This window comes from Amphiura filiformis, chromosome 2 (genome assembly GCF_039555335.1).
Source record: "Amphiura filiformis chromosome 2, Afil_fr2py, whole genome shotgun sequence".
NCBI lineage: Eukaryota > Metazoa > Echinodermata > Ophiuroidea > Amphilepidida > Amphiuridae > Amphiura > Amphiura filiformis.
Window position 1 is genome coordinate 952,428 of NC_092629.1, and position 19,226 is coordinate 971,653.

Here is a 19,226-nt window from a genome sequence, read left to right on the forward strand (position 1 = left end):
TTCGTTGCAGGTTTTTTGATGGTCGCAATCCACACCACCTCAATGCCTTCGGCAAAATATTTCCCTAAAATATCGCAAAGTAGTTTGATTGACAGATTTCACCTCTGACCTCGATCACAAACATGGCTGCGCCCTGGGACATTCACACACACACAAAATGCAATACACACGATAGTTGTGAAAATCAATCGCATTATTTGCCTCGTTTACCGACGTGCTTTGACAAGTTTGCAATAGGTTTTCAATTCATCTTGTCAGAGAAGCAAATAATAAGATGGACTAAGGACAAATATTGCCACGGACATCGCATCCCGCATCGAATAGACGGCGAAAACATGACGAGATATCGAGATTTGTTCCATTGACTACCATGTACTGCACTGCCCTGCCCGTATGTTTTCATATGCATCAATTGATCATACCTTTGTCTGTGTGTACATCTAGCTGAGCATGCTGTATGTTGGATTGTGTTGCTTGTTGTGTACACGACTCTGCAAGGTGGGTGGGTTTCTTTTATATAACCAATACTCAGGGGCGTAGCCAGCTTTCTTGGTCAGGGGGGGCAAAATAAAATTTTTGGGGCACAGACGAAAAAAATTGCAGTTGCATCATACAATACATAGAGACTCTATGTCTTCGAGCTTCTCGAAAAGGGCCTTATTGGGGTGATGTGCGCGCGTAGCGCGAAAAAAAATGGTATTTAACACTATTTTCGCCCATTATCCGGCTAAAAAGGGCCTTATTGTTACAATGTGCGCGCGTAGCGCGGAAAAATTTTGTATTTTACACTATTTTGGCCCTGAATTTTGCTAGAAAAGGGGCTCCTTGCCCTTTTTCTTTTCCTTTGCCTTCCTGATTTTCTCTTTCATTTTTTGTCAGAGGGCACTTTTTCTTTCATTTTTTTTTGTCAGGGGGCACTCTGCCCCCTGCCCCCCCTGCTGGCTACGCTTACTGCCAATACTATAATATTTACAGTAATTTCTTGGCCAAACTGGAACACTATAAACGCTAGTGGCTCACGATAAACACACGCTAATATAGCGTGGTACAGAAGAAAGCATACACGCGCCTTACATTGCGTACACGCTTAGTACGCTACAAGGACGCAACGCACATGTTCCAGTTTGGCCAAGAAAATACTGTAAATATTATAGTCTAAGTCTACCGCTCACAAACACTTGTTAGGGGGCATGATGCAAAAAGGGTGGCCCTGAATTTTTTTTACCCTCTCTAAAGGGGGGCTGGAAAAAAAAAAAAAAATGACCATAATTTTCATGTCAAAAGGAGGTCCCTGAAATTTTTCGAGGTCTGTAAAGTCCCCCTTACAAGTGTTTGTGAACGGTCCTTTACATTTAATTATTTTGTTTAAAAAGGTGATGATTTAACTAAAAAAAATGAGGGGTCTTGCCACCATGTCTGTATATCAAAAATTAGCTAAGTTTTATGGGCAAATGACTGTTTTCAAATTATCTGCATATTTCTGCAGCCATCATTGACATGCTGCGCAATAATTATGAACCGGGGGATTTCCAAACGGCTCGCCAAAAATCACTTGCCCCCCCCCCTTCTTGCCCCGCCAAAATTTGCTTCCCCCCTCTCGGCCTGCCAAAAATTCTTTGCCCCCCTGCGTATGCCAAATTTTGGGATCCCAATTTACAAACCTCAAATGGTCTAGATATATGTTGCGAGCGCAGCGTGAATGAACATTTATGTATTTAAGCTTTTCCGTCCTGTTTTCCATAAGCCTTTTATGTAAAAAGCGCCCCATGAACGTGTGCCAAAAATCGCTTGCCCCTCCCTCTTGGCTTGCCGAAAATTGCTTGCCCGGCCCCCCCTCTCTGCTCGCCAAACATTTCTTGCCCCCCCCAATTTTACCCTCCCCAGGGCTCATAATTATTGCACAGCCCCTTACTCAGTTACTGTACAAAAATTTATTCTGCAACCTACTACAGGAATTTTTAATAAATCGTGGCAATGTGATTTTCAATTTTAAAAGCGAGTGCATCCGAGTTAAAAGAATGAAACTAAAAGCATCGCTGGATGCTGTCCATGGTAAAAGGCAGTCTATAATCCTGATACATGGATAATAATTTGTAATTTATCATTGGCTAATATTATTTTACATTTTATTTTATTCTCATTTCCAGGTGCAGTACATGTAGAACAACTGAGAATAATGGCGCAATTCTTGAAAGACCGAAAAGATAATGATTTGGAAGTGAACAGCTGGCATCTGTATTCTGTAAACTATCTGTTGCATGCATTTAAAACTCTCCCAACATGCTGCTGGACCGATAAAGTCAACAATTTAATTTTTTGAAGAAAAATCTTATCTGGAGGTTTAACATTTTAAAAGAAATTAAATACTTGCATAGCAATACATGTTGTGCATAAACTAACTACATGCACGATGCAGTAGTAATTTAGTAAATAATGAACTCCAATTATAAAAACAATAAGGACCTCAAAAAGTGACACTGACAAGTGATGCCTACAAGTACAATGCAGAGTTCCTTGTAGACTGTAAATTATAGCACAGAATGATTGGAAATGTTCAATGTGCAGGCATTTTTATTTGGTTCGCCTCAAGTTCGGTAGGCCTAATGACATCGATGTCTTTTCGCGGTTGTGCCATTACAAACCAACTAAGGCTCTCACCAATTCTGAGTTCCCGCCTGTTCTTGGCCTACCCGGGTCAAAGTACCTGAAAAATGGCAATTTTTTTTTACAAAATTTGAAAAAATAACCTGGCAGTTAACCTGGCCTTAAATTACTCAGGTGTTATTCGAGGTTGGAAACCAGAGAAATACTGCTATATAAAAAAAAATTAAAAATTGGATGAAGTTGAACATTTTAATTACTTTTGCTTCTATTGAACAGCTAGCAATGCATACTAATTCAATGTGTCCCTGCCTGTTCAATAGAAGCAAAAGTTTTTTTTTTTTTTGTGCAAATTAAATCAGGTACCGGTACCCAAGTACATAATTACCTGTTAGTTGAGAGCCCTAAAACCAACATTGTACATGTGCGCTCTACGCAATTAACTTTACGAGTGCGATTCAATACTCCACCCCAGCCCAAAAAATTTTGCACCAATGTCACTACCGAACTTGAGGCAAACTAGGGTTCCGGTGGGTGTGTGTGTGTGGGGGGGGGGTGGCAGTGATGGGTAAGGTGTACCTTCATTCCAATAATTAAAAATCTGGATACTGCAAATATGATGAGTATCCACTTCAAGGGTTTAAGTCCAGAAGGCCCCGATTGCAATAGCTGCCATGTAGACATCTCAGTAATTTTTGCATTATGTAGTGTACATATCTAAAATATGACACCTGGCAGCTATTGCAGATAGGGCCTTCTGGTCCTAAATCTTCGACTTGTAAATGCTTTATTATTGGCAGACAAACTATTTCTTTCATGAAGACTAGCATTGGCAGGTGTCAGTCAATACTAGTCTTTTGTGAAAGTACCATATTACCGGGTAAGTAGGGCTTGAATTGCAGTGAGGCCACCAAGGCCATTGCCTGCCCTATTTCAGTTTTGGCCTTGGTGCCCCATATCTTTGTCATTTTCAAGGCATTCTTCATCACTTGTTGGCCTTGGTGCCCTTGCTAGTCTTTTGGGAAATTGGGAAGGCTTGTGTGCAGGCCTCGAATTTCAATGTGCTTTTTTTTTGGGGGGGCACCCATTTTCAAGCCCCCCCCAAAAAAAAAAATTGAGGCCTGCACACAAGCCTTCCCAAAAGTCTTGTGTTTTTCCATAGACAAAGAAATGATTTTTTTGTACTTGCAATTCATTACTAAAGTTATTTTTACACTATATAAAAAAGACAAGAGTTCATGAAAAAACAACAACAAGAAAGCATGGTGAATACGGTCGGTATGTAGTTTTGATCACTGTTTATTTTGAGATTTGTAAGAAATTTAACAAAATAAAAAGCACTATTTTTTTAATTAAAAAAGTATGAAGTTCTGTGTTTGCTTGTGTTTGGCATCAATAAACAATCAAACCAAAATAGTTCATCACACCTACTAAATAGAGAATAAATGATGGGAATTTTTTTACTAGCCTCTACTATTGTGTGATGGAAGAAAATATCCAGTATACGTTCCCTACAAATTCCTCAATCAGTCTACTAGTGATTGTAATCAGAGACAAGTCCAAAATTGGATTAAAACATTTAAATGAAATTTAACTGAATTCTAATCTATTCTTAAACACTTGAGAATGTTCCTGCAATCTTATTGGTTCTTACCCGTGTGATACGACATGATATCACACGGGTCAGCTGCTAATGCATCGACGCGATAGGCGTACTCGCTATTTGAACCAATTGGAGGCGATAGCAAACAATGGGACTGATCGATTTTAAGCCCTAGGTATAATTCCTTGCAAAATGTAGGATTTAATTTGATTAAAATTTGTAATTCTTTTGATATTTTTATTTGAATTGAAATGTTTAAGAATGAGAATAAAGGTATTGTTTTTTTAGCAGCTGTCATGCATCTATCATCTCATATAACACAGAGCGAGTTAGGCGACATCATTATTTTGTTTTACTTAAAAAATGATGTCGCCGTGTTATATAAGACGATAGATGCACTCCAGCGTTAAAAACAATACCTTTATTCTCTAATTAGAAACATTCAATCTAGAATTCAATCTAATTCGATTTTTAAAATCGCTTTGATTTTTAAAATCCAATTCGATTCAATCTAATTTGATTTTAATTTAAGGGGTTAAAAATCAATCTAAGCAATTTTTAATCCCTTAAATTAAAATTGAATTAAATTATATTCTAATCTGTCTAGATTGAATATTTCTAATACTAGATCTGATGAATAATTTTTTACACATTCCATTACACCTAATTTATGAGTCCCGACTTTTAATACTAGTATTGTTCTTCAATTAGAAACATAGTGAAGTGCGTTTCTGAACTCAGTTATTTCAGTCCTTTGTTTTGTCTGCCTCTGCTGCAAAAAGCGACATGGAATGGCTCACAGGGGCATTGGTCAATGGTGACTGGCAGTTGGTTGTTACTTGTACAGTAGCTCTCATCTTTTGGCAGGTCTGAACCGGGGTCTGTAAAGGAAAATAGGATTTTAGAAAATTTGTTAGGGTAGAGCTGGGACAGTGGCACAATACCTCCAGCATGTTACAGCAGCTTCGTTTGAAATCCTTGCCCCCACTCACACTTCCCCAAATGAACACATTCTTCAATAAAAAATCAGCATTTCCCCAGCCCCCTTTGGTGGTGGTGGCAGATTTACCCCCAGCTACATGTAACTGTTCTCTTGATTGCGGAAGTCTAGTTTTGTCACTGGAGAATGTTACCCCTGAACCCCCCCCCCTGTGGTGCGGTGTCATTGAGCACTGAATGATTTCATTTATGGGGCAAATTATTAACCCCCCCAGTTGGTCGCACACCACAGGGTTCATTTAGGTGTCATATTTGGGAACGTTCACAAACACTTGTAACAGGGGGGGCCTAATGCCCAAAGAAAAATTGCCGGGGGCTTTAAAATTTTCACCTTAATTTTTCTTGTAGAACATTATTACACTATTTTCTATAGGGTTGACATTCATTAATCAGGGCCAAAAAGGGGGCCCTGAAATTAATATTAGGTCTGAAAGTGGGGCCCTGAAAAATATTTCTGACCCCCGAAGCTGAGAGGGGGGGGGGCAAATGATTTGTGGCACACATTCTTGGGGCGCCTTTTAAATAAAACGCTCTAAAAGGCTGAGGAAAACCGTACGGAAACGCTTAAATATGCCAATTTTCCTGCTCGCTGCATTCGCAACATGTAGGCATATAGACCATTTTAAGGTTTGTAAATTGGGATCCCAAAAGTTTGGCATGTGCAAAAGGAGGGGGGGGGGTAAATATTTTTTGGCGGGCCAAGAGGTGGGGCAAGTGATTTTGGCATGCCGTGGGGGGGGGCAAGCAATTTTGGCAAGCCGTTTGAAATTCCCCCAGAGGGAGCTCATAATTATTGCACAACCCCTAAATGCAGTTTTAACTGAAATATTTAACAAGCAAAAAATTACATGTACATACTTCATCAAAGAGGTAAACAAATCAAGTGTTTTGTATTTTGAAGGTGGTTAGGGGGCTGGCATTTTCTTTGGAAGGGGGGTCCCAAAAATACAGGGGGTCATAGAATTTTCAGACTAAAAATAGGGGGTTATAATTTTTGTTAACACCCAAAATAGGGGGTTATAGAATTATTAAGGGCTGGTGACTCAAAATTTGACTTCACAATCGAAATGTGCGTACAATCTATGCAAAATGTTTGCGTGCAACGCGCGCCTTGACTTGTTTACACTTACAATAAAAATTTTAACACGCTCAATGCACTTTCTTCACTATAAAGTTTTGGTGCGTGCCGCGCCTTAGTTCCGGCAATAAATAATTTGTCTTGAGTCTGTGTAGATGGAAGGGGGGGGGGGGGGTCATAAAATTTTCCAACCAAATTTAGGGGGTCGTAAAAATTTTTTGCCCGCGATAGGGGGGTCATAAATTTCTCCGGTCACCGACATATTTGGGACCCCCCATTTCGAAGAAAATGCCAGCCCTAGGCCCCTTATGTGTGGGAATTCTCTTAACTAAAATCTAAATTAAGGGTGGTGCAATAATTATGTGTACCCGGGGTGAATTCTCAAAATGGTCTTGCAAAATCGCTGTTCCCCCCCCCCTCTGGCCGTGCCAAAAGTCTTTGCCCCCCTTTCGACGTGCCAAAAACCTTTGCCCCCCCTTTGATGTGCCAAAAAATCTTTGCCCCACCCCCCTTACACATGCAAGATTTTGGGGAACCCGAATTTAAAACCTTAAATTGCCTTATCATATAGTCTGAGCGCATAGCAGGAAATTTTGCATATTTGAACGTATTCCTAACGTTTTCCTATGCCTTTTTAGGGCGTAATATAGAAAACGGTGCCCAAATATCTGTGTCAAAAATTGCTTGCCCCCCCCCCTTTCGACCTGCCAAAAATCACTTGACCCCCCTTTTGACCTGCCAAAAAATGCTTGCCCCCCCTTTTGGCCTGCCAAAAATCTCCCCCCCCCCCCCGGGTACACATAATTATTGCACCACCCCTAACAGGTTTGGACGTTTTCTTTTGTAATGAAGACATTTGATATAAATAAAAAAACACTCGTTGGGAGACACTCAGTGATAAAGTGCATTTTAGGGTATGAACTCGTGAAAATACTATCTCGACATTGCCGAATTCCACAGTCTTGCACTACTGGCGAAGGGAACAGAATCCGAAACCGCGGACAAATACCTCGTATAAATTGTTACACTCGTAAGGCAAAAATTTCCATTCTTAACTATTTAAATGGAAAAAGAGAGTGTATACCACACATGGACGAGTCGAATTACGAGAAAAATTTACAAAATATTGTTGTACAATAAAGTTTAGCCTAGCCGAAAGCTTGAGATTCCCATTGAGTTTAATACGAACCTGTCAATTCAATTGACCATTATACCAAAAACATGCCCACATTTCGACTCGATTTTCTACCAAACTGGTAGTAGATCTCCTACAATTTTTTGATATTACATAAATGAAAGTGTTATTTACCTAAAATATCCATTTCAGTCGAGATCTACGACTGGAATTCCTGTAATTCGTTGCCAAATATTGGTAATTTCTTCATTTTGCACCACACAAACCAATGGATAACGTTACTTCCGGGTCGCCGTGAAGGAAGGAAAAGTAGGCGGGGCTTGTGAGAAAAACTTCTAGAATCGTTTGAGCCTGGTTTGAGCCGGGACGGTAGAAACACCGAGTGCATTAAAAGTAACGAACCCAATGTGGTGGTGTGGTCGCAATCCGTGCAGAAAACTTCCAGTGATCCGGGCCGGTAAAGCACTGAAAGCTGTAAAATGGGGCATATGTGGTCCACATATGTCACTAATCCTGACACATCACCAGATATATATAATATGCCAACCTTTGATCCGCTTTATGGATTTCCAGAGGGAAGGAAAGAAAGAGGTACAGTCAGCATGAAAAACCAATATTTTTAAGCTTACCAATTTCGAACGTTTGAGGACTTGTTCTCAAGTTGTAGGTACTCCCGTAGGGTGGCTCCGGGGTTTTAGTTTGGCAAGTTTGCATTAGTATATCTAGTAAAATACTCACTTTAGAAACCTGTGTTACTGATGTATGCCATCTGTGATTGCTCAACTTATTCTACGCATCAGCTTTTGTCCAAAGAAATATTAAAAAAAGACAATTTTTGAGTGATTTTTATGTCTTTACTTTATGAGCAGCGAAAAGACCACTCCACGACTAAATTATCAAATTCGTGGACATCATGGAACATACTCTTTGCGTGGCTGTGCGTAGTAAGCAGTTGTACGCAGTGTTCGATTTTCATCTATTTTTTTGTGTAGCAAAAATTGCTACTCACTTTCAGATTTGAGTAGCAATTCCAAATTTTTGAGTAGCAGTTTGTTTTCACCATATTTTATCGATTTTTTTGTATACTTGTCTTCTCACATGCCGGTACTATGCTTAAAAAATCGACAAAAATCAAACACTGCATGGGTACCATCTTTAGACCCCTATTGGAAAAGAGAAAGGCCTCACCTTCTGGGAAAATCCACCTTATTCTGCATTGCCCTTCCGATCCATGCATCTGATAGATGATCATGTTTTGAAATTGCAATAATAATTACCACATACCCCACCCATGCATGGGAAACTGTAACATTAGTTAAGCTTAATATTACTGGGTCATTTTGTCATTTGGAAGGAAATTTACTAGATGATGTGAAACTTTACCATATGCACGGGTTAACATAGTAAAGAGGCAACGTCCCGGGGCAACGTTATGCAATTGCAGTGTTGCAGAACGAATGTGGTTCAAAATTCGGCACTTAAACTTCCTAAGCTGATTATCATGTGCCCTTTCTAGACGCAAATTTTTCCTTCAGTATTCAGAAAAATCCTACATTTTTGAGTAGAGGAAACTCACTTATTTACTAGCTGAAGCATTAAAATAATGTGAGGAACCTATGAAATCCTAAAAATCTTGTGTAATTTTGGAAGATTGTCACCAAGGACACACAATATTTCCGTCTCACCACTGAACTATACACCCATATAAACATTGCTACTTCTATGACGTCATAAACAGTGTTCGATTTTCATCTATTTTTTTGTGTAGCAAAAATTGCTACTCACTTTCAGATTTGAGTAGCAATTCCAAAATTTTGAGTAGCAGTTTGTTTTCACCATATTTTATCGATTTTTTGTATTTTCTTATCTTCTCACAGATTACTCAATCCCAGTACTCAATGCTTAAAAAATGTTATGCAACTGCAGTGTTGCAGACCGAATGTGGTTCAAAGGTCGCACCTAAACTTCCTAAGCTGATTATCGTGTGCCCTTTCTAAACGCAAATTTTCCTTCAGTAATCAAGAGAAGTCCTACATTTTTGAGTAGAGGAAACTCACTAATTTATTTTCTGAAGCATTAAAATAATGTGAGGAATCTATGAAATCCTAAAAATCTTGTATAATTTTGGAAGATTGTCACCAAGGACACACGATATTTCCATCTCACCACTGAACTATACACCATATAAACAGTGCTACTTCTATGACGTCATAAAATTAATATGCACGTTTTTAGTTATCTGGTAATACATGGAAGTTTGTAACACAACACGTCATGGAAATAAATTTGCATACAAGGGAGGATACTGTATTTAGTTTAATGGCGTAAACATCACGATTTAGGGACTTTTGAGTCATATTGTTGTGGATTATTTTCTTGGAAATAGAATTTATGGAAACATTTTTGACTTCGACAAATGGCAACTTGCAAATGATGGTATCAGCATGGTTCACGATCGCAAGTAGGCATTTTTCCCCAATTTTTTGGGATCGCATTTTTTGCTACTGGTCTGTGTAGTTGAGTAGCAGTTTGTAAAAAATGACTCGCATTTTGCGATGCGAATCCAGGTAAATCGAACACTGGTCATAAATGAATATGCATGTTTTTTTGTTATCTGGTAATACATGGAAGTGTATAACACAACACGTCATGAAAAAAAAATTTGCATACAAGGGAGGATACTGTATTTAGTTTAATGGCGTAAACAGCACGATTTGGGGGCTTTTGGGTCATATTTTTGTGGATGATTTTCTTGGAAATGAAATTTATGGAAACATTTTTGACTTCGACAAATGTTAACTTGCAAATAATGGTATATCAGCGTGGTTCACGGTCGCAAGTAGGCATTTCCCCGATTTTTTGCTACTGGTCTGTGTAGTTGAGTAGCAGTTTGTAAAAATGACTCGCATTTTGCGATGCGAATCCAGGTAAATCGAACACTGGTTGTACGCAGATAGTCTCGCTAATATGGACGCGTAGAGTCGCGTTGTACGCGCGTGTAGTTAGCATGATTAGTCGCGGAGTAATAAGCGTAGTTGAATGTTCCACGATGTCCACAAATTTAATATTTTTTCTATAGTGAGTCTATAGGTATGCCAGGCAAACCTTAGTTTACACATTTGCTAGTCAACCAAATTCGCCGACAATGTCAATGCATATTTAGATAGAAATTTTAACAACTGGCCAAAGAAGGAAACCTACATAAATATGTTTTCAATACTTCACTTGACCCAAATATATGATTTTTTATGGTGATAATACAATCGCACATGGAGTTTTAGAGGATTTTGATAGCAGTTCCATTAAAAAAGCTGCTATCATAATGAGACTAAGATCTAGAAATACCCCCGAAATGCCGTTTTGGGGAATTTTGCTAGCTGAATCTTTTTGATGAAAGTCAATCTTTGACAAGATGTAACTTTGCTACGGAAAGTGCTATGAAAAAAGGTTCTCAGTGTTGGCTTTGTTTACTCAAGGGCTTTAATTTGACATAAAATGATGCAGTTTGATGGCAAATTTGAATTCACCTAGCATACCTATAGTCTATGTACATGTGAATATGGTGATGAATGCACGCTAAATCACGGTGACACATACACATAGCTCCTTGGAACTCACGATTGGAGCCGTGAGTTCCAATTATTGGAACTAGCCAAACGCAAACAATTGAAACATTCAGTTCAGTTGATTCATGCATGCATGCATATATTCAGTGCACGAACATGACGATTGACGAATGTACTACTGATCATGTGTACATGTTTCTGTTTCTGTTACGTAACTTCCCTTAGGAAACTCAGTATGACAGACAAAGCTGCACCTTCATTAAGCTGGTTAGACCAGTTACATTTTAAAGATGAGAAACGTTTGTTGTGTTACTTTAGTTTAGAAGTCTAGTTTCGAATTAGCTCACCGATAGCTTTACAATTGAAGAATTAAACTAGAGTAATTTATCGAAAACGGATCATCGATCATCATCAACATCAATCATGCATCATACGCATCGCTTGAGTGAATAACTTTCTTCACAATTTCTTTAAGCCTAAGTAGTCCTGCCAGCAAGACTTCAGTCTTTATCATAAACATAATAACATCTACGGACCTGAAGTCTTGTAGTGGTACATAGGGATGCACTGTACGTTTAAAAATTCAAGCATCAAGAAATATACCTTATATTTGACATCACAAGTAGAATGCTGCTCAATATGATAAATCCAAATCATGAAAATTAAGACAATTTGCAGAGCAATAGTTTGACCACTTTTGCACTAAGTAAATTACTCCCATGCAGATTGCAGGTTTTGCCAACTCAAGGAATTTGAACCCACCCAAAAGATGCTTACTAATAGTAATTGACCAATGTAGATCAATTACCGGGTACCTCAACTTTGTGAGTATAGACCACTTGACATGTGACGTCATTGCCCGGCAGTATGCGCACGCATAATGGCACTTTATATTGTTCTTTGCCCTGCAGTGTGCGTACGCATCGTAGTTTGCTCAGGGCATGTGCATTTTAAATCTCCCACCACATTTCATATAGTACAAGAAAGCCATTGAACAGTGAAGCGGTTCGTTCGAGCATATCAACAGACCAATCCTTCGCCTTTGTTGATAAACAATGATAACAAGTGGTCTATAGACTACATGTAGTACAGTGGGATTAAAATCATCCACACACGCCCAAACCCTGGTACAATGGGATTAAAATCATCAGTGCATGCCCAAACTGTCCTTGAGAGAGTTCCTCAGCTACATCCTTAGAGCCCAAAATGAGCCCACATATTGTGATGTTTCTTATTTGTGGAACAGATGTCAATAGAGGGAACTGTAACTCGGTATGCCGAGTTACAGTTACTGGAACTATAAGCCTAAGGCCAAGTAAAAGAAATGTATATCATCCGGGCTTTTTCAAAAATCAGCGAGGTAGGCCTTTATTATTTGTTATTATGTTATTTTTTTCATCATTCATTTTTGAGACTGTGTATAATTGCAAATTTTTGCAAAGTGTTTGTCAACAGTCGCCACATCACAAAAACGGGGAGGTCCCTAATATTTTTGTTATTTCCCCAAAGCCCTACCCCTACCCTAGCTAGATTTTAAAAAGGAGTATTTCGTGATCCTAGCATCCTCTATTTATGTCATTTTTCATTAGATATCCACGAAAAAACCTATTCCCAAAATTTGAGTTGATTCCGATTTTGCGTTCGCGAGTTATGCATGATTATAAATGTGTATTACACTGCTCCGTAGACAATGCGTTGTAATTTCGTTTGGGTGCACCAGAACGAAATTCAAATTTCACAATATCTTTGCTAAATGAATTAATCTGCAAGAAATATTTTGTACATAAACATTATGTAGCCAGAGGTTTCCAGTGATACAAAACAAAATGTATAAAAATCTCAACTTTTTTTGAGAAAAGTGGGTGGATGAGGCTGTGGATCACGAATTAAGAGAGTGTTTGCAATGTGTTTATGATAATCAAGAACTTTTAACATGTCTTTATTTTATTTACAACAATTTTTCAATTTCAAAGTTCAAGAAAAATAACAAAAATATTTGAAAATCTCCAAAAATCGGCGTGGGTGGGGGCAATATACATGTTATTAATTTAACTTGGCCTAAATGCTTATTAATTTCTTGAGCGAAGCCTCGTTTTGGTGGTAGGTGGTTGGGGACAATCACACCAAATGATTCGAAAAAAAAAAAAAAAAATTAAAGGTTTCTCACCATTGTCAAAATGTCATTGAAATACTGTGTGAGCCCGGACGCGATATCCCACCAAAGATTACCCACATTGCACTCTGTTCTGAATTAATGAACTCATTTTTTGAAGTTCGGAAGTAAACGCATCCAATCACGATGCTGGGGCTATTGCATCCCGGGGATGGATAGATTGCATCAAAACTGTTGTGTTGGGTAAACGCAATTTACTCGCACTTGCACTTTAACTCAATATTAGACTGTTGAAAATAGGTACCGGTAACCTTTATTGTAAAAGCAGGGCTATCAACTCTCACGCATTCAGCATGAGTCTCACGCATTTGGACACTTTCTCTCGACAAGGTAGTGAAATATCATGCAGGTCTGCCAACTCTCATGCATTTGAATGCAATTTAGTGTCTAATGTGCTCTCAGGTCCCACAAAAATACTGTGCAAACGTTGCTATCCGATCCCTTAGCTTGCACATTTAAGAATTTATGGACATTTGTGTGCCATGTCATAAAATAAGGAAAAAATGGGCTATTCCATTTAAAATCCACACTATCCCTGTGGAACATTTTGGAAACACCTTCTATAGGGGAGCAAGTTTTTCAAATGTAATTGGTCTAAGTTAATCATTTTGAGAACCTGTAGTCCCCCTGTATTATGTTTTTACCTATATCTTCAGTATTTCAAACGGAAGTTGGGTATGTCCATAAATAAGGGGGCCAATGGGTTTTTCTCTGACTTTGCCCATGCCAAATTTCTGATTAATGCAACAGAACTATTCCAGCATATCTAGTGTTTTATTATACCTTACCAATATGGCTACTATATTACATTATATGAGTTAAATTTCCAGGAGTTTTACTTTTTGAGTTGTAAAAACAGATATATTTTGCCTTTGTGTCCCGCATAATTTTGGTGTCCCGCTTGGAGAGTTATGTTGGTCAATTTTGATTGCTCCTAATTTGCCTAAGGTTGGTCATTTTTTAATGAATGACGTCTCCTCAGATGACTTACCACAAGGTTAACCTAAAGACATGATATCATGTCTGCGGAACTCAGAAACTTTTGCTGATGGGCATTTGAAATTTTGGTGTCCCGCCATGCTGACAGTGTTATGTTGGTCATTTTCAGTGTCAACAACATAAATTGGTTGAAACTGGGACTTCTGATATTGATTTTCAGAAGTTTCCCGCACTACCCTTTCAGAATTTCTTTAAATTTCACTTAAATGTTATACATTTGTACCTATAGCCATTTAAAAATTAAAGTGAAATTTAAAAAAATTCTGAGAGGGTAGTGCAGGAGCCATCTGTTGAATTGACATGGACTGACCCAAAGTTGAATTTTGGTAGTTTTTTTGCAGTGTTGAAAAAATAAAAATGCAATTTTTAAAATTATGAAGATCTCTTACAAACTTGTTAATTTTCTCATTAAAGGATACTGGATCACATTCTAACTAATATGAATTTTAAGTCATTTCAAGATCTTTTTTATTTCTGAAAATGAAGTAAAAATATACCTTTGGTTGTCCTAGTTATGTTGGTCATATTTCATGTTGGATCTGAATTGGGACCTGTGAGTTTGCTATGTATGTCCAGCAAATTTAAAACCATTTACTTTTTTGCATATTTTAGACAATGCTTTATCTAAAAACACCCTTCAAATTAGTTTTATGCCATTTTGAGTCATTGTCACACTTTTGGACCCCTTATTTATGGACATACCCAGTTACCCAATTGTCTATTTTATTTGAAACTTATACTCCCTCTGTGGAAGACTTTAGCTAAATCCTCCACATGGGTAATGTGGATTATAAATGGAAGAGCCCAATAAAGGTTGTCTTGAGGACAAACTAGGCATAGATTCTGCTTATCCTTAAAATATTTCAGTTGTGTGATATTTTTAGGTGCAAAAAAACAAAAAACAAAATTGACGATGATCAAGAAACTTACTAAATTATTCAATCATGCAGTGATTGTTGCATCTCCAGGAAAATGATGCGGGTGGGGACGAAAACCAGAAAATAAATTTGATACCATGAGCTTAGCCCAATGTACATAGTGAGTAATCTACTGGTTGTTTTCTTATTTGCAGTGATGGTTGCTACGCAGCAGGAGATGAATGACGCCAGACTACCGCTGGACAAACGCGACTTCTGCGCTCATTTCCTCATAGACTTCTACAAATGTAGACAAGCAGAATTCCCCAATCTGTCGGCATGTATGGGCAAGAAACATGACTATGATCAGTGTGAATATCAAGAGTAAGTAGGACTAAGTAGGACTAGAAACATGATTATGATCAGTGTGAATATCAAGAGTAAGTAGGACTAGAAAAATGACTATGATCAGTGTGAATATCAAGACTAAGTAGGGCAAGAAACATGACTATGATCAGTGTGAATATCAAGAGTAAGTAGGACTAGAAACATGACTATGATCAGTGTGAATATCAAGAGTAAGTAGGGCAAGAAACATGACTATGATCAGTGTGAATATCAAGAGTAAGTAGGACTAAAAACATGACTATGATCAGTGTGAATATCAAGAGTAAGTAGGACTAAGTAGGACTAGAAACATGATTATGATCAGTGTGAATATCAAGAGTATGTAGGACTAGAAACATGACTGATCAGTGTGAATATCAAGAGTAAGTAGGACTAGAAACATGACTATGATCAGTGTGAATATCAAGAGTAAGTAGGACTAGAAACATGACTATGATCAGTGTGAATAATAAGAGTAAGTAGGGGTGCTCCTCCCTAATTGCCCCCAAAATGCATTGCCCCCAGTGCTGTGAGCAAAATTGGTGGGTGCCTAAATTTATAAAGTTAGGCGCCATTGGCTCCTTGATCAGTTTTTGCACTGTACAGCACTGATTGCCATTAAAATGCATGGCCCCCTTCAATTAAGTCAACATTTTGAACTTTGTTGTTTTGCCGCTTCAGGGCTGAACAAAGCAAAGAAACAGTTCCCTTGTAACATGAAACTCAACCAAGCTGCAAGTGTTCTGACTGAAATGCCATTTGGGTGGAATTCCTGATAAAGAATTGAGTTATTCCAGTTTAAATCCATACACCCTATGGAAGACATGACCTTAATCTTCTCTGCAGGGAGTGTGAATTATAAATGGGGCAACCTGAATGGGGGACTCCATTTGAAATCTGCACTCCCTGCAAGGGAGATTAAGGTCATGATTTCCATATGGGACAGCCCATTCTTTGTTCAGATTCAGTATGGGCCAATCCAGGATGAAAACACTAGACCAGTGGTGGCCAACCTGCTGCCTGCAGGCCACATGCAGCCCATAGTGATCTAGCAAATAGAGGCCGTCAGTGTGACGTCACAGTGGCCATCTTGTGGGTGCTAGTAAACTCTGTTCAAAGTTTCAGGGCATGAACAACAGGTGAATTAGGTACTAGCAGTCAGTCAACCTATAGAGGTCAATCATATCAAGCAAGTGAACAAGGAGATTGTGTGCACGAATCGTACATACAAACACTAAATGAGTCATGCTTGAAAAACGCTGACGGCCTCTACACTGTATAAGGGGATGAAGGCCTTGCTAATAAGAATGGTGTTCATTTCTAAAAGTTTATCAATTCCAGAAGATAAGTGTTGGTCACTAACTCTGAGGGTGGCGGCCCATAGGAAACATTAGCACCCTCCTAAGAACTTCCCAGATGTCCACTATCCCTTCATCAGAACCAAAATCATAGAAAATCCCACTTTTTGGGGCAAAAAATTACTTTGTTTCTGTTGTTGTATTTTCAGTTACGTAATGAGGATGAAGGAATACGAACGAGAGAAGCGACTACTGCAGCGATCCAAGAGAAAGAGGCTAAAGGCAGCACGAGAAGAGCTATATGAATAATGCATCAGATTACATACAGACTCAAATAGAAATTGTCTAAAGGCAGCACGATGAGAGCTCTATGAATAATTCATCAGATATAGAGAGACTTACAGACTTATAGAAATTGTGTGAACCACTCCTGCTGTCACAATTCTTTCACATAATTTTGCTTATAATGTCCTAATAAGGAAGTTGGACTCCTGATTGGCCAATTGAGTCAGGTTACGAATCAAAAACAAGCATTTGCTGTACAAGCAATGCCTTATGTAGGTAATAAGTCCTGTTCCTTCCAACTGACGTTATCATGGTATGATCATTTGCAAACTTATGCGGCAGTTTTGTGACAGGATATTTAAGCAAGAATGCCTAAAGTGCAAAAAAAAAAGACAACAATTTGCACTTTAGTTCTTCTTGCAACCTCAAAACACAAACTTGTGTTAAGATGACAAAAAAACAACCAAACCCTGTTCTATGGGCCTACCAACTCACCCAGAAAAATGGGCTATTCCATTTAAAATCCACACTACCCCTGTAGAAGATTTTGGAAATATCTTCCACAGAGGGAGTATGAATTTCAAATGGAATTCACACATTAGCAGCTCCATTTGAAACTTGCCTTCCCTCTGTGGAAGATTCAGGTTGAATCTTTCTCAAGAGGGTATGAAATTCAATTGGAGCTGCCTAATGTGCTTATTCCATTTGAAATTCATACTGCCTCTATAGAAGATATTTCCTAAATATTTCATGGGGGAGTGTGGATTTGAAATGGAATAGCCCAATGCGAGCAAAGCAAGGCAAAAAAGTTACAATTTATTTACAAATTTTGTTGATTTTTAGAGGCTTTTTGCTAAAAAAACACAAAAAATGCCAGACTGACCGACCCTACTTGAAAGGTCCGTCCGCCCGTAGAACAGTGTTTTGTTTTCGTTGTCGCCTAATGGCTTGAAATGGTTTGATGTGTTGACCTGGATGACCCTGAATCACAAAGCTGTGGATATGTAAATCGGACATGGAAGCATCTGGGAAGGCCGAGGGTGGTACTCAGTACAAATGACTATACGGGGGCGTGCCGAAAACATGGGAAGCATTTTCGGCCTTTTGATATATCAATGGTCCATTTTTATAGGCCAATTTTGGTATATGGAATTATTATTATTATTATTATTAATCAACACTTATATGGCGCTCTAAACAATGAGCACAGCGCCTTACAAAATATACAGGCAATATACAGAATTATGGATGGATCCTTTTTTTTCTTCAAAATTTGCTGAAATTTTTCGGAAAATAGCCCAATTTTGCCTCACTGTAGCCAAAATTTGTTAATTTTCCCCAAACTTGGGGGAAAAGTTGTAAAAATTAAAGACAATTTATGTTAAATTTGTCCAAAAATTTGGAATTTTGGTATATCAATGGTCCAAATTTTTGAAAAAAATTGGTATTTTGATGGATCCACTTTCAAATTCTCAGCAGCATACATACCCCTACCCAAATCAAACTTGAGTACCCCTCCCCATGGCTGGGAAGGCAGTGCAAATTAAAGTGATGTATCTTAACATCGTTGAGTGCCAGAAAGTGACACCTGATTATGCATGGTCTTACCACACCAATCATTGGCTATGGCGTATTTATCTTTTAAGCGTCTGGTTGATGTATTGGAAAAGTGACAAGCTGATGTAGCCATCAGATTTCATACATCCTATGAGAAAGCTTCAACCTGAATCTTCCACAAAGGGACAGTTTCAAATGGAGCTGCCTAATGTGCTAATTCTATTTATAATCCGTAATCCTTCTGTGGAACATAATTATTTCCAAAATCTTCCACAGGGGAGGGTGTGGATTTCAAGTAGTAAAGCCCACTATGTATAACCCTTTCACATCGCTGGTATAACATCAGCATATTGTAAAAGTAGAAATTTTCGCGAGGTTTTTATTTTCGCGAATTTCGCGAGTGGACATAAAATCGCGAAAATAAAAACTCGCGAAAATAACCTTTTGCATTAGGTTTCTATTGTAACAATATCAAAACCGCGAAATTTAATTCTCGCGCATTTGACAAAATCTTCAAAATCGCGAAAATATCTTCTCGCGAAAATATTGACTTTTACAGTATTGGTGTTCATTTCACTTCATTGGGTGCTAACATTTAATGAAACAATGAAATGTGTTAGATTCAATACTCTACTGGCCAAGAAAAAGAACGATTACACAATTTTGGTGTTTTTGTAACAAAATTTGT

General features: G+C 38.3%; 1 protein-coding gene across 1 annotated transcript; it reads left to right on the plus strand.

Moving 5' to 3' along the window:
• On the plus strand, positions 1 to 18,057 carry LOC140145446 (NADH dehydrogenase [ubiquinone] 1 beta subcomplex subunit 7-like). Its single transcript, XM_072167162.1, has 4 exons — positions 1 to 19; positions 7,833 to 8,007; positions 15,227 to 15,395; positions 16,906 to 18,057. Exons 2-4 carry the CDS (start codon positions 7,896 to 7,898, stop codon positions 17,003 to 17,005), a joined length of 381 nt encoding a protein of 126 aa, XP_072023263.1. The 5' UTR covers positions 1 to 19; positions 7,833 to 7,895; the 3' UTR covers positions 17,006 to 18,057.
• Positions 18,058 to 19,226: the final 1,169 nt, after the last annotated feature.

Bases quoted from the DNA above. Each gene is read 5' to 3' on its own strand.
- LOC140145446 (XM_072167162.1), top strand. From the start codon at position 7,896: ATGGGGCATATGTGGTCCACATATGTCACTAATCCTGACACATCACCA. The intron at 8,008-15,226 runs GTACAGTCAGCA...TCTTATTTGCAG, and splicing joins AGAGGGAAGGAAAGAAAGAG to TGATGGTTGCTACGCAGCAG. The intron at 15,396-16,905 runs GTAAGTAGGACT...TTGTATTTTCAG, and splicing joins GATCAGTGTGAATATCAAGA to TTACGTAATGAGGATGAAGG.